The 17,745-nt window shown below is 40.3% G+C and overlaps 2 protein-coding genes across 2 annotated transcripts; one reads left to right on the forward strand and one right to left on the reverse strand.

Moving 5' to 3' along the window:
- The first annotated feature begins 57 nt into the window (after positions 1-57).
- pih1d2 (PIH1 domain containing 2) lies at positions 58-5,567 on the forward strand. The gene is made up of 5 exons (XM_061719582.1): positions 58-278; positions 3,399-3,525; positions 3,595-3,834; positions 3,964-4,238; positions 4,344-5,567. Exons 1-5 carry the CDS (start codon positions 102-104, stop codon positions 4,476-4,478), a joined length of 954 nt encoding a protein of 317 aa, XP_061575566.1. The 5' UTR covers positions 58-101; the 3' UTR covers positions 4,479-5,567.
- Positions 4,868-16,236, reverse strand: dixdc1a (DIX domain containing 1a). Its single transcript, XM_061719579.1, has 16 exons — positions 15,889-16,236; positions 15,599-15,767; positions 12,957-13,114; positions 12,723-12,868; positions 11,060-11,149; positions 10,759-10,812; positions 10,610-10,660; positions 10,273-10,377; positions 10,099-10,152; positions 9,909-10,001; positions 7,525-7,602; positions 6,954-7,115; positions 6,768-6,834; positions 6,055-6,163; positions 5,693-5,801; positions 4,868-5,421 (listed from the first exon to the last, which is right to left on the reverse strand). Exons 2-16 carry the CDS (start codon positions 15,619-15,621, stop codon positions 5,338-5,340), a joined length of 1,383 nt encoding a protein of 460 aa, XP_061575563.1. The 5' UTR covers positions 15,622-15,767; positions 15,889-16,236; the 3' UTR covers positions 4,868-5,337.
- Between the last annotated feature and the right edge of the window lie 1,509 nt (positions 16,237-17,745).

Consider the following 17,745-nt stretch of genomic DNA (forward strand, 5'->3'; position numbering starts at 1 on the left):
AGGCAGACAAACGAGTTTCTAACGTCAGATAACAAACTAGTTGTTCTTGTGTCAACAATAGCGAACGATAGCAGCCTTGCAGGAGTGTAAAAGACCTTAAGATGTCTTGTAATGGCAGTACGGAGGAGGTTTTGCAGCAGGTCAACCAATTTTGGTCGATGCTGGACGATCTGTGTGTAAACGACCCGGCAGCTTACCGCAGGTTGATGGAGAAGCAGCTGAAGGAAGGAGCTGAGCTCAGGCCTGAGCTGCACTCATGTCTCTGCACTCAAACACTGGTAAGATGCACATTAAAGCCTGCTTAAACTTATACTACGCCTGCATACTGCCCTGAAAAACTGCCATCCACCCTTTCCATCCCTTATGTAATTTCATCAATGAATGTGGTATTACTACTATTTCAACATTTAGTCATCACCACAAAAATAACACCAGAAAAATAACTTATTTGACAATTTTCACCTGTTTCAAGTCAATTTTCACTTGAAATTAATAGGAAAATCTGCCAGTGGGACAAGATTTATCTTCTTATTACAAGCAAAAACATCTTTTTCTACTTATTTCCAGTGAAAGTCTACTTGAAACAGGTGAAAATTGTTGTTTTTTCCAGTGATGAGTCTTGTTTTAAGTGTAATGAGATTTCTTTACTAAATTGGGACATTTTAACTAGAAATAAGACAAATATTCTTGTTAAGATTTTGAGTTTTTGCAGTGATCCATTTTACTTATCCTGTGAAGGACAGAGGCATATTGATAAGTTCAGAAAACTGTTTTTTATTGTTGTGTTTTGATGTATTTGATGTAAGCCCAGTGGATATTTAAAGCTTACAGAAGGCTGCATTTAACTGCTGCTATGTCATTCCTGCAGTATTTCTGCAGGTGTTTTGGTCAGTGATATTATTTGTAATATATTATATTATTTGTAATCAGCACAAATGATCTGTCCCCATATGATAAAATCCACCATCCCCCCTGATTTTTTTTACAACTTGAGTACTGAATATAAGGTGTGTCTCATTAACAACTGCTTGATTTCCAATGAATGAATGAATGAATGAATTAATTAATTAATTTTATTCAATCATGGCAACACAAAAACAACACAACACCAAAAAACATTGTGCACAGCATTAACATTTCACACAAAACCAATGATCATAGTTAGTTAGGATAGTTATAATTATGTAATATATGTTATATATTTATTATGTATGTAGCATATATATATTTATAGGGATATTTTATGTAGTTTATATACCTGGATCGTTAGTGCTAAGCCATGTCACCAGTCCACTTATTGTGTGTGTGTGTGTGGGTGTGGGCGTGTGAGTGTGTGCACAGGTATATGAGTGTGAGTGAGTGTGTGTGTACGCGTGGGGGGTGGGGTCGTATGGAATGTTTTAAATTGTGTTTTTTTTTATTGTTATTTTATTCTGCATGTAAAGCACCATGTGTTGCATTTTATATTGTATGATTTGGCGCTATACAAATAAATAAAGTTTAAGTTTAAGTTTATAGTGTATATTTATATAGATTTATATAATATTTGCATTTTCTATATATTGATATAATTATGTCATATTTATATTTTCTATATACTAATATGGATAATTATTTAGTAATAGGTATGTTTATGTTGTATTTATATACACTATATTTATATGGATATTGTGTAGATATAATATTAACAATAATGTAAATTCATAGAGTTATAAAGAGATAGGAACTAGGAAAAAGTGTAATACACTTCTTCCTACTCCTTTTTTTCGAACATATGTGAATATGAAAATGTTACTGTTTATTTTTTTTTGTCTATATCTTTTTATATACATGTTCGAAAATAAAAATTCATTCATTCATTCATTCAAAAAAAAAATCATTCATTCATTCATTCATTCATTCATTCATTCATTCATTCATTCATTCATTCATTCATTCATTCATTCATTCATTCATCATGTGTTGAACAATGACTGAAAAGGCATAGGCAGAAGCAAACTGCTTATATAAGCCTATCCACCAACTTACCATATTACCAACTACCAACCTCCAAAAAACCAAAGAGACAATAGAAAAGCAAAGAAACAACAGAAAAGCAAAGAAACATTAACAGATCGTCAATCGCACTTATAAGCTTCAAAAATAGCTTTACAAACCATTTTCTTAAAAAACAAAAGAGAATGACATGTTTTTAAATGTATGTTGGCATCATTCCAGAATTTAACTCCAGTAATGGAGACACGTCTCCTTTTCATACCTTTTTTAGCTTTTTGTACAGTAAAATTGCAGACACTTCTAAGATTATACAGAGTCTCCTGAATTGAAAAAAAAACTCTGTATTGAGTCAGGGAGCATTTTTGATTTTACTCTGAACATAATTTGCATGATTTTATAATAAAACAAATTATAAAATGTAATAATAGGAGAATTTAGAAAAAGTGGCTCTGTGTGAGCATATAGTAATCAGCCTTATAAATTGTTATGGGCCCAGACTTTACTTTGGCAGAAAATCTGATTACCACATCCGATTCTGAGATTTAGGTAAGAAATTCAAGCAAAAACATAATTTAGAAGTTTTTTTTTTTATATATTTATTTCATTGTATTGTATTTTTTATTTTCCTGTTTGTTTGTTGCTCCACAGTCATCTATCAATATTAGACAGCTGTTGGCTGGTTTCTAAGTAAAATATGATTGAAAGGTGGTGGCACCCTGTTATTATTAGATTCTGCAGTGTCACACAGGGCTGAAAAGTAGTCATTACATAACCTGTCCAGCCATATCCAGAGCTATAGGGAAATGTTTTCTCCATCACTCTGGCTGTTTCCATTTACTTCACAGAAATTCTGGTAAAACAGGTCTTGTGCCCCTCTGGCACCATATGTCCAAAGCAATCACAATGGCGAAACCTTAATACATGACTCCCTACAAGAGCCACTATTCACCAAGATAGCTGCAGAATTACTAATGATGCCTTGGATGAACACGATTTTGTTACATAACCATCACCACTCACTCTGCTGTTCCCTACTCTAGACATTTATATGTCTTTGGTTCATTCGCTGGTTGTCACTCCACTTGTCAAATGCCTTCTTTCTCTAAATGGTTGTATATCTCTGCCCAGAGGGATCCAGAAGCAGTTTCTCCTGCTACAATTGGCACTAACCCCTGGAAATCATAGTTGAATCCAGAAGAACCAGACTAATTATTGATAACAGGAACGAATGGAAGAATTAGGATGGCCAGACTGTTTGGTTTAATATTACAGGAATGTAATGATTAGTAATAATGTAATAATTCGTATTTTTTTATTTTGTCTTCCAGACTTGAACCCATTTTTGGTTATGAAATATGGTGTGCTTTAACAGTTCCTTGACAGTATATATGTGTCCTTATCAGGAACCAAAACCAGGCTTGCTGTACATTAACATATGCAGCTGGAAACGTGTGCCTGCGCCTCAGGATCCAAACAGCACTTTACCAGTGTGTGCCGGACAATTGGTAACAGGCACAAATGAAGGTCAAGGTGCGTCTCTAGCCACAGAACCGTCCCTAAGTTTCATGAGACGAGATACTCAAAGTTTTTTCTCCGCAGGCTGGTATGCTGTGTTGGATGTGGCCTTAAATCCTACGGTGCTGCAGGAGACTGAGGAAGATAAATCTGACATTAAAGAGATCTATATGCAGGCCTTGAGCTTTGCCCAGCAGCAGCATGGAATGCAGATATCTCAAGAGTACAGAGTCGTTAATTGTGGCCCAAAGAGTAGTCCAGATGAAATACACCATCGGCTTGGGTTTCAAAAGGGATCCAAGACTTCCAAACAACCAGAAAAAGGTAAACAGCCATTTTACCCTGATAAGCTGCTGCAAGCCCTTTCTGTTTGACCTGGTTTTATTTTCTGTGAAGGTGTATTATCCCTCACCCCCTACCAGTTTCTCATAATCCAAGTGTTTCCTTTTACAGTCAGTCATAGTCCTGCTGCCTTGCTGCAGGAGATCTCATCTCTACGATCAAAAGAACAAGACGAGGACTCAGCAGCCCAAATGATCTTTACACCTGCAGAGAGGCAAAAAAAGGATTTGATCCAGGTCATATCCACCACTTTTGTGGGGCCTCAGAGGCCAGAGTACCAACTTGAGGTGAAGACTGATACAGAAGGAGCTCCTTGTGCTATGGAGCTGACGGTGGAGCTGCCAAAGATCCGCTCCATGTCAGAGTGCCAGTTAAGAGTGTCCAAGGTTAGCAGATTCACACTCCCTCAGGGTTTAAATGGATATCATAAAGATTTACATAAATTACACATGATGACTCTTACAGCTTGTTGTATGTATGTTTCTCTGCAGGAGGATGTCTTGCTGGAAGTGGAAGATATTTACTATTTGATTGTGGAGTTTCCAAAAACTGTAAATGAGGATACTGCATCTGCCATCTTCAGCAAGAAGACACGAAGGCTTCAGTTGAAGGTGGATCTTGTGTGATCATTGCCTCCATTGAAAAACAAAATGTACACAGAAGTGACACCGTCACTGACAATATCTCTGATAACAAAAACAAACATGCAATGCAATGTGACAAGCATTGGGAGCGCTATATAAAGTGGAGTGACCAGTGCTCTGCTGTTTCAAAAGAAAAATATTTTGCGAGACAAATGCATAACATTGTCAATTTGTTCCATGTGGGCTGATTTGCAGCTACAAATTTAATTTGTAGCACAGCCCACCCACTCCCCCCCAAAATTAATGGACTTTAATTAGAATTTGTGGACTCTGTTTACTGTGTGGGTGTGTGAGTGTAGGTGTATAATGGTTGTGAGCTGGTGAACAGGGCCATTACTGTATGCAGGAGGGAATAATTGTCAACAAAATGATCCATGCAATAATTTATGTTTATTAAAACATCAAAAGTGATGCAGAACATCAACATTACTGTTTGGCAATATGGCACGTGAAAATTGTCAGTAAACACTTTCTTGAGGTTTGATCACTATGCAGTTTATAGCTTTTTATGTAAAAACTAACAATTCATTATCATTTGTAGCTTCAAATATCACATTACTGACCATTAAATTGAAGTTCAACATATCAATAAGCTACAAATACAAGTTAATATGATTCCCATTAAACAAAGCATTTTTCAAATGTTAAATTTCTTGGTTTGAAACATTCATTTTTTAAAACACAGCTGCGTATTGAAAAGCATTTTCTTCATTGGTCCCCGTTAATAACAGACTAGTTTTTTTTGTTGTTGTTTTTTTGTGGCATCACGTGTATTTTCGTTGATTTCTGGTCCAGTGATATATGCAGAGGTTTGTAGTGGTGATCTCTGGTTTTTGGGGGTCTACCTCCGCTCTCCGTGGTCCTCCTCCACCCACGCCACAATCTTTCCCTCCCAGCCGGGCACAACTGCTCCATCCTGAAACACCTGCACAGCCAACATCCAGCATTTTCATACTTAAAGAGACTTGCCTTTAAAATGTACAACTCAAACTGAAATTGAAAATAGCTATTCAGTCCTTTCAAATGTTCTGAAATGGCGATGAGTCACCCCACGGTGTTTTGAAAATAGAACAGGTGGAGTAAATATTCCAAGCTTACTCTGCAACTGCCCTTTATTTTATTTTATTTTTTTTACATTTGCCTGCTGAAGCGGATGTGAAAAGAAGTAGGGCCTGTAATTTGACTCCCACGCCTACCTCTTCTTTCACTGTGCCAAACTCTGGGTCAAGGGCCTTGAAGTGGTATCTGAAATTGCCTTGTCTGTCCACAGCAGCCTTGAAGTCTCGCAGAGTGACTTCACCCAGCCTGTAAGCACATGCTGTCAGTCATTATCTATGCATTCGTACACCCACATTTGCACAACACTTTGGGAGCATAAACATTCAGCCACTGAAAAACCCACATTATAATCCTGAAATGTCCCTCAGTCCAGCTCTACCCCAGGCAGCAATTTGCTCAAAAAAAACCCAACAACAAACAAACCAAAAAAAAAATCACACACATACACAAGCAACATACTGCTACATAAACCTGTCATTAAGTGTTATTTTATTTTCACCTTTTTGGGATGTTTATCAGAAATGGAGTGAGCGAGCGGTCTGTGAAGTAGAGCACTTTAGTGGAGACGGTGGCGTCCAATCCTGGGCTGCTGTGTGAGTGTGCCATTTCTGGAAATAATAACAAGAAAGAGCAAACACTGTTTACCACAATCAGAGTCTAAAATGTCTGGAGTCTCACTGCACGTAATGTCCTCTGCATACGTAGCTCTGTAATTGAATGGGACAGTTTGATTTAATAGCCCATCCTGAGATGTTGCAGAGGATGACTGTAACGGCCTGATTAAGTAATGATTAATAATTTAGTTAAAACAGTTAAAAATGGGTAATGATCATTTTGTTATTATTCATGAGGTTTACATTGGTCTAAAATTCATAATTTAGCAATGTGTATATCATAAAGTCTTTTCTATGTTTTCTATATTTTGTATTTTAGGTTGTGATGTCACTGTAATTTTGTGACTGTGGTTTGATGTAAGGAGAAGTTAAGTTTCACTTTCAGTTTGAGTCAGTCTTTTGACTGTGCGTTGGACTTGTAATTTACTTTAATCTTTTCAAGTAAAAATTTAAAAGCCAAGGAAAGTTGTCATGTCCCATCGCTCGCGTCCAAAATAGTGTTTTTGTGGACTGACTCAAAAGGTGGTACAAATAAGAGTGAATAGAGTGCCACTACAATGACAAATACTAAACAAAACAAGGATTTTCTTTGTCTTACTGGAGCTCGGTGGCCATGAGTCACGGTCTGTTGAGTTGGCTCTGCGTCCCGGTGATTTAAATTCCTCCTAGATGGAGAATTCATAGTTAAGAGCAGAATGTGTCAATGCGTTGGTGAGTCACCATGTAGGGTGACGGATGCGCTTGTTACATTTCCTCAAAAGGTAGAACGTTTAAGAGTGTATACCACTCTCTCCAGTCTGCGCTGGGTGTCCAAGGAGTGCAGTCGGTCCATGAGACTGGCCACGCCCTGCTCCAGGGTGTCCAGGGTGTGATGTTGAGGGTCATGACCCGAGAAGCCGTCTCTCAGACTGCGGAGAGCTTCCCTGACCAGCTGCAGCTCCTCACCCTGCGGCAAACATCCTCAAAATAGTCAAGCCATGTATCTATAGCCATGACACCAAATCATTTGGGACTCTGTGTGAAATGTAATAAAAATACAATTTAGTCACTGACAAAATATTGTAATTAAATGTTTTGGTGACATATTTTAAAACAATCTCAGGCACAGATATGTTTACCACTGTGCTGTATCACCTCTCCTTTTAATGATTCATGATGCGCAGCTTTTTGACATGTCCTTGTCATAGTCCCCAACAGTTTAGATTTTCTAAAGCCAAAATCTGGCTTCATTGATGAATTTAGAAAAACCACCACGGCCTCCCATGAATTTGATTTATTTTTTTCCCCCTTCTCCTTTCCAAAACATGCTTAAATGCAAAAAGCCATTAGATAACAGTAAATAAAAGGGTACTTACTGGAGCGATGTGTTGGTAGGCTGGAGGAGATATTGATGCCACAGAGTTACTGTAACTGCCACTTTCACTCCTGATTGACTGTCAAATGGAAACATTGTGTAAATAAGTGAGTGAGAGCACTATTCTGTTGTAACTGTTATAAAAAAAATAATAGCCATTCTGCAATTATATGTGAAAACTATTAAAATAAATACCTATAGCTGTAGGTAAAAAAAAAAATGGATGGATTTTATACTTCTGAACAATAATAATAATTCTGCTTTATCGTTCAAAAACTAAAGTAAACACACATGAAGGATTCTCACTGTTCATTCAGGTCACATGCTTTCCTTTTTTTCTATTTCAGTGAGCTATAAGAAGAGTTGCAAGAACTGTGTTTTACTCTGCTACTGTAACTAGTCCCAATCAATGCAGTATTCACTCTACTATTAGTAATGACTGGGAAGAACGGCCTCCCCAATCTGAACCCAAGCGGCGCTCTGTTATTGGACTTCTGTGCCAGTCACAGTTTGTCGATAACGAACACAATATTTGAGCACAGGGGTCTCCATCAGTGCACGTGGCTCCAGGACACCCTAGACTGGAGGTCAATGATCGACTTTGTTGTTGTTTGATCTGATCCGGCCATCCTGTATAACTTTCCTGTGGCAAGGCGCTGAGTACCTCAAGTATCTGGATGTCGTAGGGCTGTCTTGGTTGACACATCTCTTCAACATTGCATGGAGTTTGGGAACAGTGCTGCTGGAGTGGTAAACCGGGGTGGTGGTTCCTCTTTTTAAAAAAATAGGGGGATCACACTTCTCAGCCTCCCCGGGAAAGTCTACACCAGGGTACTGGAGGGAGAATTCGGCCGATAGTCGAACCTCAGATTCAGGGGGAACAATGCGGTTTTCGTCCCGGTCGTGGAACACTGGACCAGCTCTACACCCTCTGCAGGGTGCTCGAGGGTTCATGGGAATTTGCCCAACCAGTCCACATGTGCTTTGTGGATCTGGAAAAGAATTCGACCATGTCCCTTGTGGCATTCTGTGGGGGGGGCGCCACAAGTCTGGGGTCCAAGACCCTCTGCTAAAGGCTCAGTTATGGTTCTGCGTCAAAATGGCGCCGTGCCTACGGCGTGTGGTTTGGATCGACGCAGAGGACACGCCGTCACCTGCGCCGTCTCTGACGTGTACCTCCCGAAAATTGTAACTACGCGTCGAGGAGACGCAGACCACACGCAGACAGAGAGGGCTGTGATTGGTTCGTTTGAAAGCGAAGCATTTCCCGTTTCCAGTTTGAATCAGTAGTGAACTTCCAGGGCTCTTTTCTTCGTTTATGTGTGATTTTTTTTTTTTTTTGTTTTTGTTTTTTGCACAATAGTTGTCCTTATCTCTTTGATTTACTGTGACCGGAAAAAGTCGGATAAACCATTCAGAAAAACATCGCTAACTAGTGGCCGCGGGGGGTACTGCACCGCGACCAAATGGAGAGACGGAGAAGTCTGAAGGGTTCAGCACGGCGTCACGGCTGCGGCGTGTGCTCTGCGTTGGTGTGACGCAGAAGCATAATTCAGCCTTAAGGATCTGTTCGGTCTCTATGTGACCGGAGCAGGAGTTTGGTTCTCATTGCCGGCAGTAGGTCAGACTTGTTCCCGGTGCATGTTGGACTCCGGCAAGGCTGCCCTTTGTCACCGGTCCTGGTCATAATTTTTATGGACAGGATTTCTAGGTGTAGCCAGGGGCCAGAAGGGATCTAGTTTGGGAACCACAGAATTTTCGTTTTTACAAATGATGTTGTCTTGTTGGCTTCATCAGGCCGGGACCTTCAACATGTGCTGTAGCGGTTCGCAGCAGAGTGCAAAGCGACTGGGATGAGAATCAGCACCTCCAAATCCGAGGCCATGGTTCTCCACCGGGAAAGGGTGGGGTGCCCTCTGCCGGTAGGTGGAGAGGTCCTGCCTCAGTTGGAGGAGTTAAGTACCTCAGGGCCTTGTGCACGAGTGAGGAAATGATGGAGCGTGAGATTGACAGACGGATTGGTGCGGTGTCCGCAGTTATGCGGTCGGTGTACCGGACCGTCATTGTGAAGAAGGATTTACCGGTCAATCTACGCTCCCACCCTCACCTATGGTCATGGACTTTGGGTAATAACCGAAAAGACAAGATTGAGGATAAGCGGGCAAAGATGGATTGAGGGATATTAGTAATGGTTGATAAATACTACAGTGGTGAGCTGGATGAATGGGTTTGATCAGTGTATTTGTTGGGGGATGGAAAGATTGGGTACAATCTTGTTTACTAAAAAAACTGCATTATTATACATTTTAACATTATTATTCAACTGATTTATGCTGAAACATGAACTGTTGTATGGAAATACCCGACCCATGTCAGGATCTTTACCCTTCCATGGCTGAGTTCATGTGCTTTATGTTGAGCTTCATCCAGCTTCTGGTGCTGTTGCTGCAGTATTCGGTCCTTCCTCCCAAGCTGCTGCTATTGTGACAAGACAGATGGGTGGCATACAGTAAGCCTTTATCTGACTGTGTGCAGCCAAAGAATGCCTTGGCACCCAAGCAGTGAAAGACTATACCTCATAGTCACTGATTAATTGGTTCCTTTCACTCAGCTTGCGTTTGAACTCCTCCTGCAGGCAGATACACGACAGTGATAAAATTCTTCTATTTCTCTAGTAGGTCTCACTGCTTCCACAGGTCAATGTGGTAAATTCTTTTATTAGGTCAAAGGAAATCATCATTTGTCTCACATTTTCTCCTTCCAGCTGATCTTTGGCCATGCTGCATCTCAGTAGCTCCTGCTTTAGCTGCAGAACGGCATCCTCCTGCACTGCTAAGCGCTGCTGCAGAGCATCCTAAAGTAACAGAACGAAGATCAAAGAAGAGAGTAGAGAGATCATCCACATCACACCTTAAAAAAAAAAAGAAATTCCCATTATCATTGAACAGGAATGAGAAGTGGGTTTCGCGCATGTTAAAAAAGCAAAATCATCATTTTGAAAGGGTGCAAAATGGAATAGACTGAATTAAACTCTTTAATACATTTTAATTCACAACACGAGTATGAAATTAGAGTAAGAGGTTTACCTTGATAGCCTGAATGTGCCGTGTCTCCTGTTTGTGCCTCAGGAGTTCCCGCTAAGAACCACAACGGTTGAAAAGAAGCATGAGAGGAAGGGAATTTGGTCATAAGGAAGGTAATCTATATCAATTCTAATTACATTTACTTAGAGTACCTTCAGATCAAGGGCTTCCTCCATGCTTTGGTCAAGACGACTGCGGATTAGAACCTTCAAAGAGAGAGAGGGTATGAGCGGCATAATTAGAGAGCAGAAAAATGTTGGAGCGTGTGCGGAGTCAATGGCAATGAACAACCACAGGCTAATAGATCAGACAGAATAATCAGTGTTCTACCGCAGCTGCTGCGAGGGGAGTGATGGCTGCAGAGATCATGGCAACTAGAGGAATGGATACTTCAGAAAAGGGCAAAGAAGTATTACTTTCTGAAGTTATCAGAGAGAAGGCAGTGCACCGTACCAGCTGCTGGTCAGTGTTGGCCCGGTTATCTCCGAGGCTCATGGATCCATCCTGGTCTTCCTCAGGGAGGGAACCGTGCAGCAGCAGAGCCTGGGGACACATCACACATGCTGCCATGTGAAAAAGAAAGTACACCCTCCTTCCATTCAAACTTTTTACATATAATATGAAAAATAGTGGGGCATCTCCAGGTCTTAAATTTATCTGAATAGAACTTCAAATGTACAAAAAAGCTTGACATATCACTTCCTAATATTTAACAAAATTAAGCCTAAATGTAGATGAGGTTTTGCATTCAGCAGCTTGTAGAAACACTATCAGCAGCATTAGCATAAATTCAGACTTTCATTACCTTAATTACTACATTTCAGTTTGACATCTGGACTTTTCTTTTGCAGTAATTATTGTAGATTTGCTTGCATGCTGGTGATCATTGTCTTTTTGTGTGGCCTAATTTCAACCACGCTGTAGCAATCTGACAAAGCCTTCACGTTTGACTCCGGTAATCCGATTACACTGGTATTACGCTGGCATACAGAGTTTTTACAGTTAACGAAAACTAAGACTACATTTGAACCTAACAGCTTGCACTTTATTTTTCTAGTTAAAGGAAAATGAAAGAATAAATGGTTTTTGTACTGAAAGGCATCATAGATCCTTTTTTAATTCAAAAGTTAATACAGTACGTCAAAATCTAGGATTACTTAACTTGTTGATGTGCTTTTTAAATTCGCTAAAACTAAACAAAAAACACCTTAAAAACAGAAAATAAAAACTATTAAAAAATGTTAAACTATTATAACTCTGCTGGTAAACAGATGCGTTCATGGTCGACTCAGAAACTGCACACATGGCTGCAAAAAAAACTCTTCAACCCTCTACCTCTCCCGTTAGGTGGAAGGTATTTCTGCACTGTGTTTTAAATTATTTTAATGTTTTGTAGTGCGTTACTGACAAACATCTCCAATTTGTTGTTGTCTGTCTAAAGAACACTGCTGCCATGCTGCCGTTAGTGAAAAGAAGCTTTCTTTTGGAAAGATCCCCAAACAAGCCATCCTTGTGCAGTCTTGTAATTGTCTGTCAGGAACTTGAACATTTCTCAAATGAAGCTTGTGCTTTTTTTTTTTTTTTTTTTTTACAATTTCTGTGTGCATTGCATGGTTTAGCCTTCAGGTAAAGTCGCTGGGAAATCCACTCCACAGAAGATTGGCAACCAACCTGAATATTTTCCACTTGTAAATTATTTTTCTGACTTTAGCACGGCGGACTCCAAATTGCTTGGAAACGGCATTACATAGTCCCAGATTCATGCACAGCAACAGTTGCCTCTCCACTATCATTGTTGTTTTTCCATCTGTGTGTTAATACAAAACTTTCAATTGTTTATAGCACAAACTGGCTACTTAGATTCTGAAATGTTGTGGACGCACTTTGAATTTCTGTGTGAATTTCTCACGCACTGCTCCTTCGTTTTGATTTAATTGTGGTTTAAAAAATGTGTCCTGAGACACAAAACCTAAGAAATGAAAGAAGGTGTACTGAAGGCTGAATTCTAATACGCTGTGTCAGAACTGCAGCCTTCCTCTGATCCATCTGCAGTCTTCATCTCAAGGCTTCAAAGCACCTGCGCTGTTTGCTGCAAAGTATCATCACCCGGAGTTACCTGTAGGCGGAACACCATCCTCCTGGCATCCTGCATCTCCTTCTCCAGCTGCTCCTGGTGAGCATCCAGCTGCTCCTCCCAGGGCTTTTCCTCCTCCTGCCCATCGTGCCCCAGGGATGGACACAAGCCACAGAGAGCTACCTCCTCTGAGAAGAAAAGAGGAAAAGAGGGGATTTTCTTTCTCCTGACTGCATCAAACCTGGCTCTGAAAACATTGAAGTGCAGCCAACCAACCTGGGGCAGATTTCTTCTCTGTCAGCTCACATTTCTCTTCCCAAAATTCCTCCTGGTTCTCAGACTCATCGTGGACTGGTTCTTCTACAGGGTTTTCAATGGACTTGGTAATAACGTATTCCTCTTTGGGGGAGTGAGCAGGGCTGGCTGAGCTGAGACTTAAACAGATGGTGGAAATAGGCACGAATAAATGTGTTTATATCCTGCCAAATGAACAGCAGTAAATAAACCTAAATACATAAAATGGAGATTTACTCTTTAATCACTCTCCGAGGAGCACCAAGTGGGAATTCATCTCATCCGGGCAACATAGTTCAAACCAAATTTCATCTTAACACATAATGGCCATTAGAATACAGACTGGCAAGGAAACATAAATCTAAATAATAGCATTTATGAAATTGATGACTGAACAGATTTGAAACCTGCTGACAAAATACGCAACAGGAGCAGGCATGCATGCGACCCGGTCATTTTCCCACAGGAAATTCTTCGCATATTTGCTCTCCCTTTGGCCATAATTTCAAAACATCACTTTTTCATGGTGTTTCACTGAGCTGGCTGTCTTGCAGCTTAAAGAAGACGTGTTTGTGCTATCAGAAAGTATCTTTACCCAGCTGCCATGATCCTTCGAGGGAATCTGACACATCTACTACAATCTCTAACCTGAAGCATAATTATTGAGATTCCTTCTTTTTCTGGCTGAATGTCAAAATCCGTCCAGAAACTGTTGAAACATGTAAAAACTCTGCATTGACATTTAAAGAAAAAAAGTAACCAGAGCTCTTTGCCCTCCTCCCGAGGCTATAACTAAGAAGAAAAACAAAATAACTTTGGATGTACAGTAGCTGTATAGGCTGCATGTAGAAACAAAAGAATGTCCTGAGGGAATTTGGATTTTTTAACAGTAAGAGTGTGAATAAAGCCCTTTGATGTCTGAAAGACTTTAGTCTGAAGTGTGTCAAACAAATACTAAGCTGCTATGTTGCAAATCTGCTTCCTGTTAAGATTTTAAAGAGTTTAAATCCTGCTCAGTGTCTTTGGTATGGTTACTTTTGTGAGGACTTTAGTCTTTGGAACTCTGAAAGCCTTTTATAGCTCAAGTAACACACTTTAAATTTGGTCTTGTTTTGCAACATTTTCTGGCATCGTTGTTTACTGAGAAGCATCTGATAGTGAGGTCCTTCCTGCATCTCCCCGGAGTTATTTCCCCAGGTCACATAAAAACATGAAGCTTGAGTCTTATCAGATGTTGTACTTATCCATAAATCCTTTCCCATAGTGGGAGAAGGAAGCAGCCTCCTGCTAATCTGGTCATTTCACATGATGACATTATTACAGTAGCCTCTATTATTGCCCAGGGGAGCAGTTTAAAGAAGTTTTAAGAACTATTTTAAATGCTGACTGCTGATGGTGCACCAACATAGTACGTACACACAGATTTGTAACATATGGGTTGAGCAAGAGATTAAACCCTGCGTGGGATTTGAACAAGATGAGCCTCAGTATCTCAGATTAACTTCTTTTGATCAGCCGTGTTGGAAATTACTGAGTATTTTCGTTTTTTCTATCACTTAACCACCAAGCAGTTTAGAACGATTTAATTACATATTAGGTATCAACATGTCCTTCTTCCACATGAAATCCATTTTTTAATTCCTCTATTTAATTTAAAAATTCCCTTCCTCTCTTTTTGGAAAGTTTGCAGACAAAAAGAATGCACAAAAACGCTTTAACTTTGTTCCTCTTCTCCAAATATCTCAAATCTCACATTTAAATTGTTGCTCAGTTTGGGAATCATAGGGTTAAATATACAAAAAAGAAATGTTAAGTGATCAAAAGTAGCTACACCCCACCATTTTTCTTCAGTGAGATTGTTATACAGGTATTTATATACAGTGATATACAGTGAAATGGTGGGATATTAATGATTTATTATGATCAGTTTTGCACGTTTACTGAAGTATGAAAAGAGCATTAATATTGAACAAGTTATGTGCTTTCATTTAGCAGACATTTGTAGAATTGTAGAAAAGACTGGCTGTCTGGAGGATGGCTGATGTATGTCTTATAAATAAAAAGAAACAGAGGATAGCTTTCTAAAAATACTCCTACCATTGAAATGCTGTATTTTTAGACACTACTTGGAATAATAAAACAATGCATTTCTACGTAGTACTTTAAACGTAGTAATTTTATCTGAATAACAACATGGGAGGACCAGTAATGGCTGTCAGATGGAGGTTGCTAAGCAATAGCTGCTCGGCTCCTACTGAAGGCTGATTTATGGTTCCGCGTTAGACCGACGTAGAGCCTACGCCGTAGGCTACGTCGTACCCAACGGCGTAGGCCCTGCGTCGATTTAACGCGGAGCCATAATTTAGGCTTTACACACAACGGGACACACCCACACTTCCTGCACCTAAACACACAATAATAACCTGCACAGTTCGGGCTGCAGAGTCTTGTCCTGGAAAAGAAACACTTCTAGGACGAGCTAATCAAGTGAAAGTTCTGATTTTAGGTGTGATTTAAAGTATATCTGAAGCATATCGCTGATGAAAATAGCAGCCAGCTGGATTTTCTTGTTTTCTTTTTTTTTTTTTTTTACAGAGAAGAGAAATAAAATCAACATCTCTTACCATTTCATCTGTTTTGCCCCCATGCTGGTGTTTACAGGCTTAACCTCCCATCCGCTCCGAGCCCTGCATCTGGGTGATCCCCTGCTTCTCCGTCAGGACCATCGCCAGACGCAGCCAGAGGCGGCGGGGAGGGGAGCAGCCCTGGCTGCTGGAGTCTCCACGTCGCTCACTGCGTTCAATCACAAATAACAGCACGTTCAAATCCTCTCCAACAAAACATTCCTCCAACATAAAGCTCCAAATCCTAATGAAAACCCTCCCGGAACCCCCTATCCTCCCCTAAATCATACCGAGGCTGAGTCCAGGCTGGCAGATGTAGGGGTGATGGGGAGGGACGCAGGGAGAGAGGATTGGTGTTCAGCTACGCCAGCGACTGAAGTCTGCCTGGTTTCTCATTGCACCAGCCCGGTGGTTGAGCTCACCAGCTCCCATTCACAAAACACAATGATTTTTGTTTCATGCGGACAAGAACTGATGCAGCCCTTGTGCATCTCTTTCACCCCTCTTTTTTTCTCTCTGCCATATGTTTTGCCTCTCTGCCCCCTCCTCCTCCTCTTCTGCTCGGCCGCACCGCCTTTGTATCTGTGATTTCTTCTTTCAGGGAGCGAGGATGTCAGACATGGCTCTGTCTGGGTGTGTTTACCCTCCCCCTGTCCCTCATTCCTCCTCCCTCCTTCACCCACTGCTATATCCTTTCACGAGAGGGAGGAGGAGGAGGAGGAGGAGGAGGAGGAGGAGGAGGACAGATTTTCTTCTTCTTTCTCATTTTTCTATGCTTCTTGTAAGCTGTGTCACTGCAGATACAACTAGAAATAGCACATGGATGCAAGCATTAGCATCAATGGTCTGAGTATTTTTCCACTCAAGAAGAAAAACATATGGGGGATTAATTACATGTTTACACAGTCAGAGGAAGTCGGGAGTTACTAGAATTAAACAGTATTTACGGAGAGATAACATCTGCCTATAATCACAGCTCTACTTCACATCAGTCATTTTGTATTTTGAGCAAAAATAAAGATCAAACCATTAAAATTGAGTGTTGGCGTCATACAGTTCAAAAGCAGAAAGCAAACATTTTCTTTGACATGTGCTGCTCATGTCGAGTACCCCTCTGAAAGCTGTTTGAGATGAACACGCTGTCATTAAGCTGTTACAGATGCTGCTGGTACCATCAGCACCACTGTGAAGGAGCCCTTCACGTGGCAGCTCGTGGCTCTGTCCAAAGCAAAATGACGGTCATAAATCCTCTGTGAGCACCATCCATGCATGCTTCGAGGGGCTACTTTGCTGCAGACCTATGAATATGTATGCAAAGCACCAGAATAATGCAGCTTTAGACTTAAGCAGAGAAAAAACAGCAGGGGCAAAGATAAGATTGTCACAGACTGGCTGCAAAAGGACACATATTTCTTTTTGAGTATGTTTACTGAGTATGGTGAGCCTTTGTTTTTCTATGAAATACTCTGACACAGTTAAAAACCATACATCTACCTCTTAAATATAGAGCTACAAATAAACTGTTTTCAGTCATTTTATTTCCCTGTTGTGTCAGGAATTCCCATTTTTAATGATAACAGTATTGTGTCAAAACCAAAATTTGGTCTCACAATGGAAATGTGTAATTTCAATGCATTTAATAGTCTGACTCAGCCTGTCTGGCTGCATAAATTGTTAGTTAAGCCCTAAATCGCTGATTAAGTGTGCCTGCTGAGTGAGCCACATAGGAAGACTCATCATGCTTTATCCCGCTGTGAGGAAAAGTCCAAGATGGACTCAAATGTCTGAACATCTTTTATTTTCTGTATGCTCTGCAGTGATTTAATAATGACCTCAAACAAAATTATTTGCTGCTCTCATTTTGCTCTCTGTGAGCAAATATACACGCTATACAGTGAAATAGTAAGAATGCTGTCATTCCAGAGCAAGAGATCACTCACAGGCTCTATCTCATTAAAAGATTTAAAGACGGACATCCGGAGTTATCGTTTCAGCTGAAGCTGAAAGAGTCAAAGATAAACACAAGTTTAAGTTAAATCCTTCAGCCTTCATAATCTGTGTTTTCCTACTATAACACCACAGGAGCTCAGAGAGTAAATAACATCAGTGTAAAGAAAAAGAAAAAGAACAAGACAAGTAGACCCACT

This window comes from Cololabis saira, chromosome 4, assembly GCF_033807715.1.
Source record: "Cololabis saira isolate AMF1-May2022 chromosome 4, fColSai1.1, whole genome shotgun sequence".
Classification (NCBI taxonomy): Eukaryota; Metazoa; Chordata; class Actinopteri; order Beloniformes; family Belonidae; genus Cololabis; species Cololabis saira.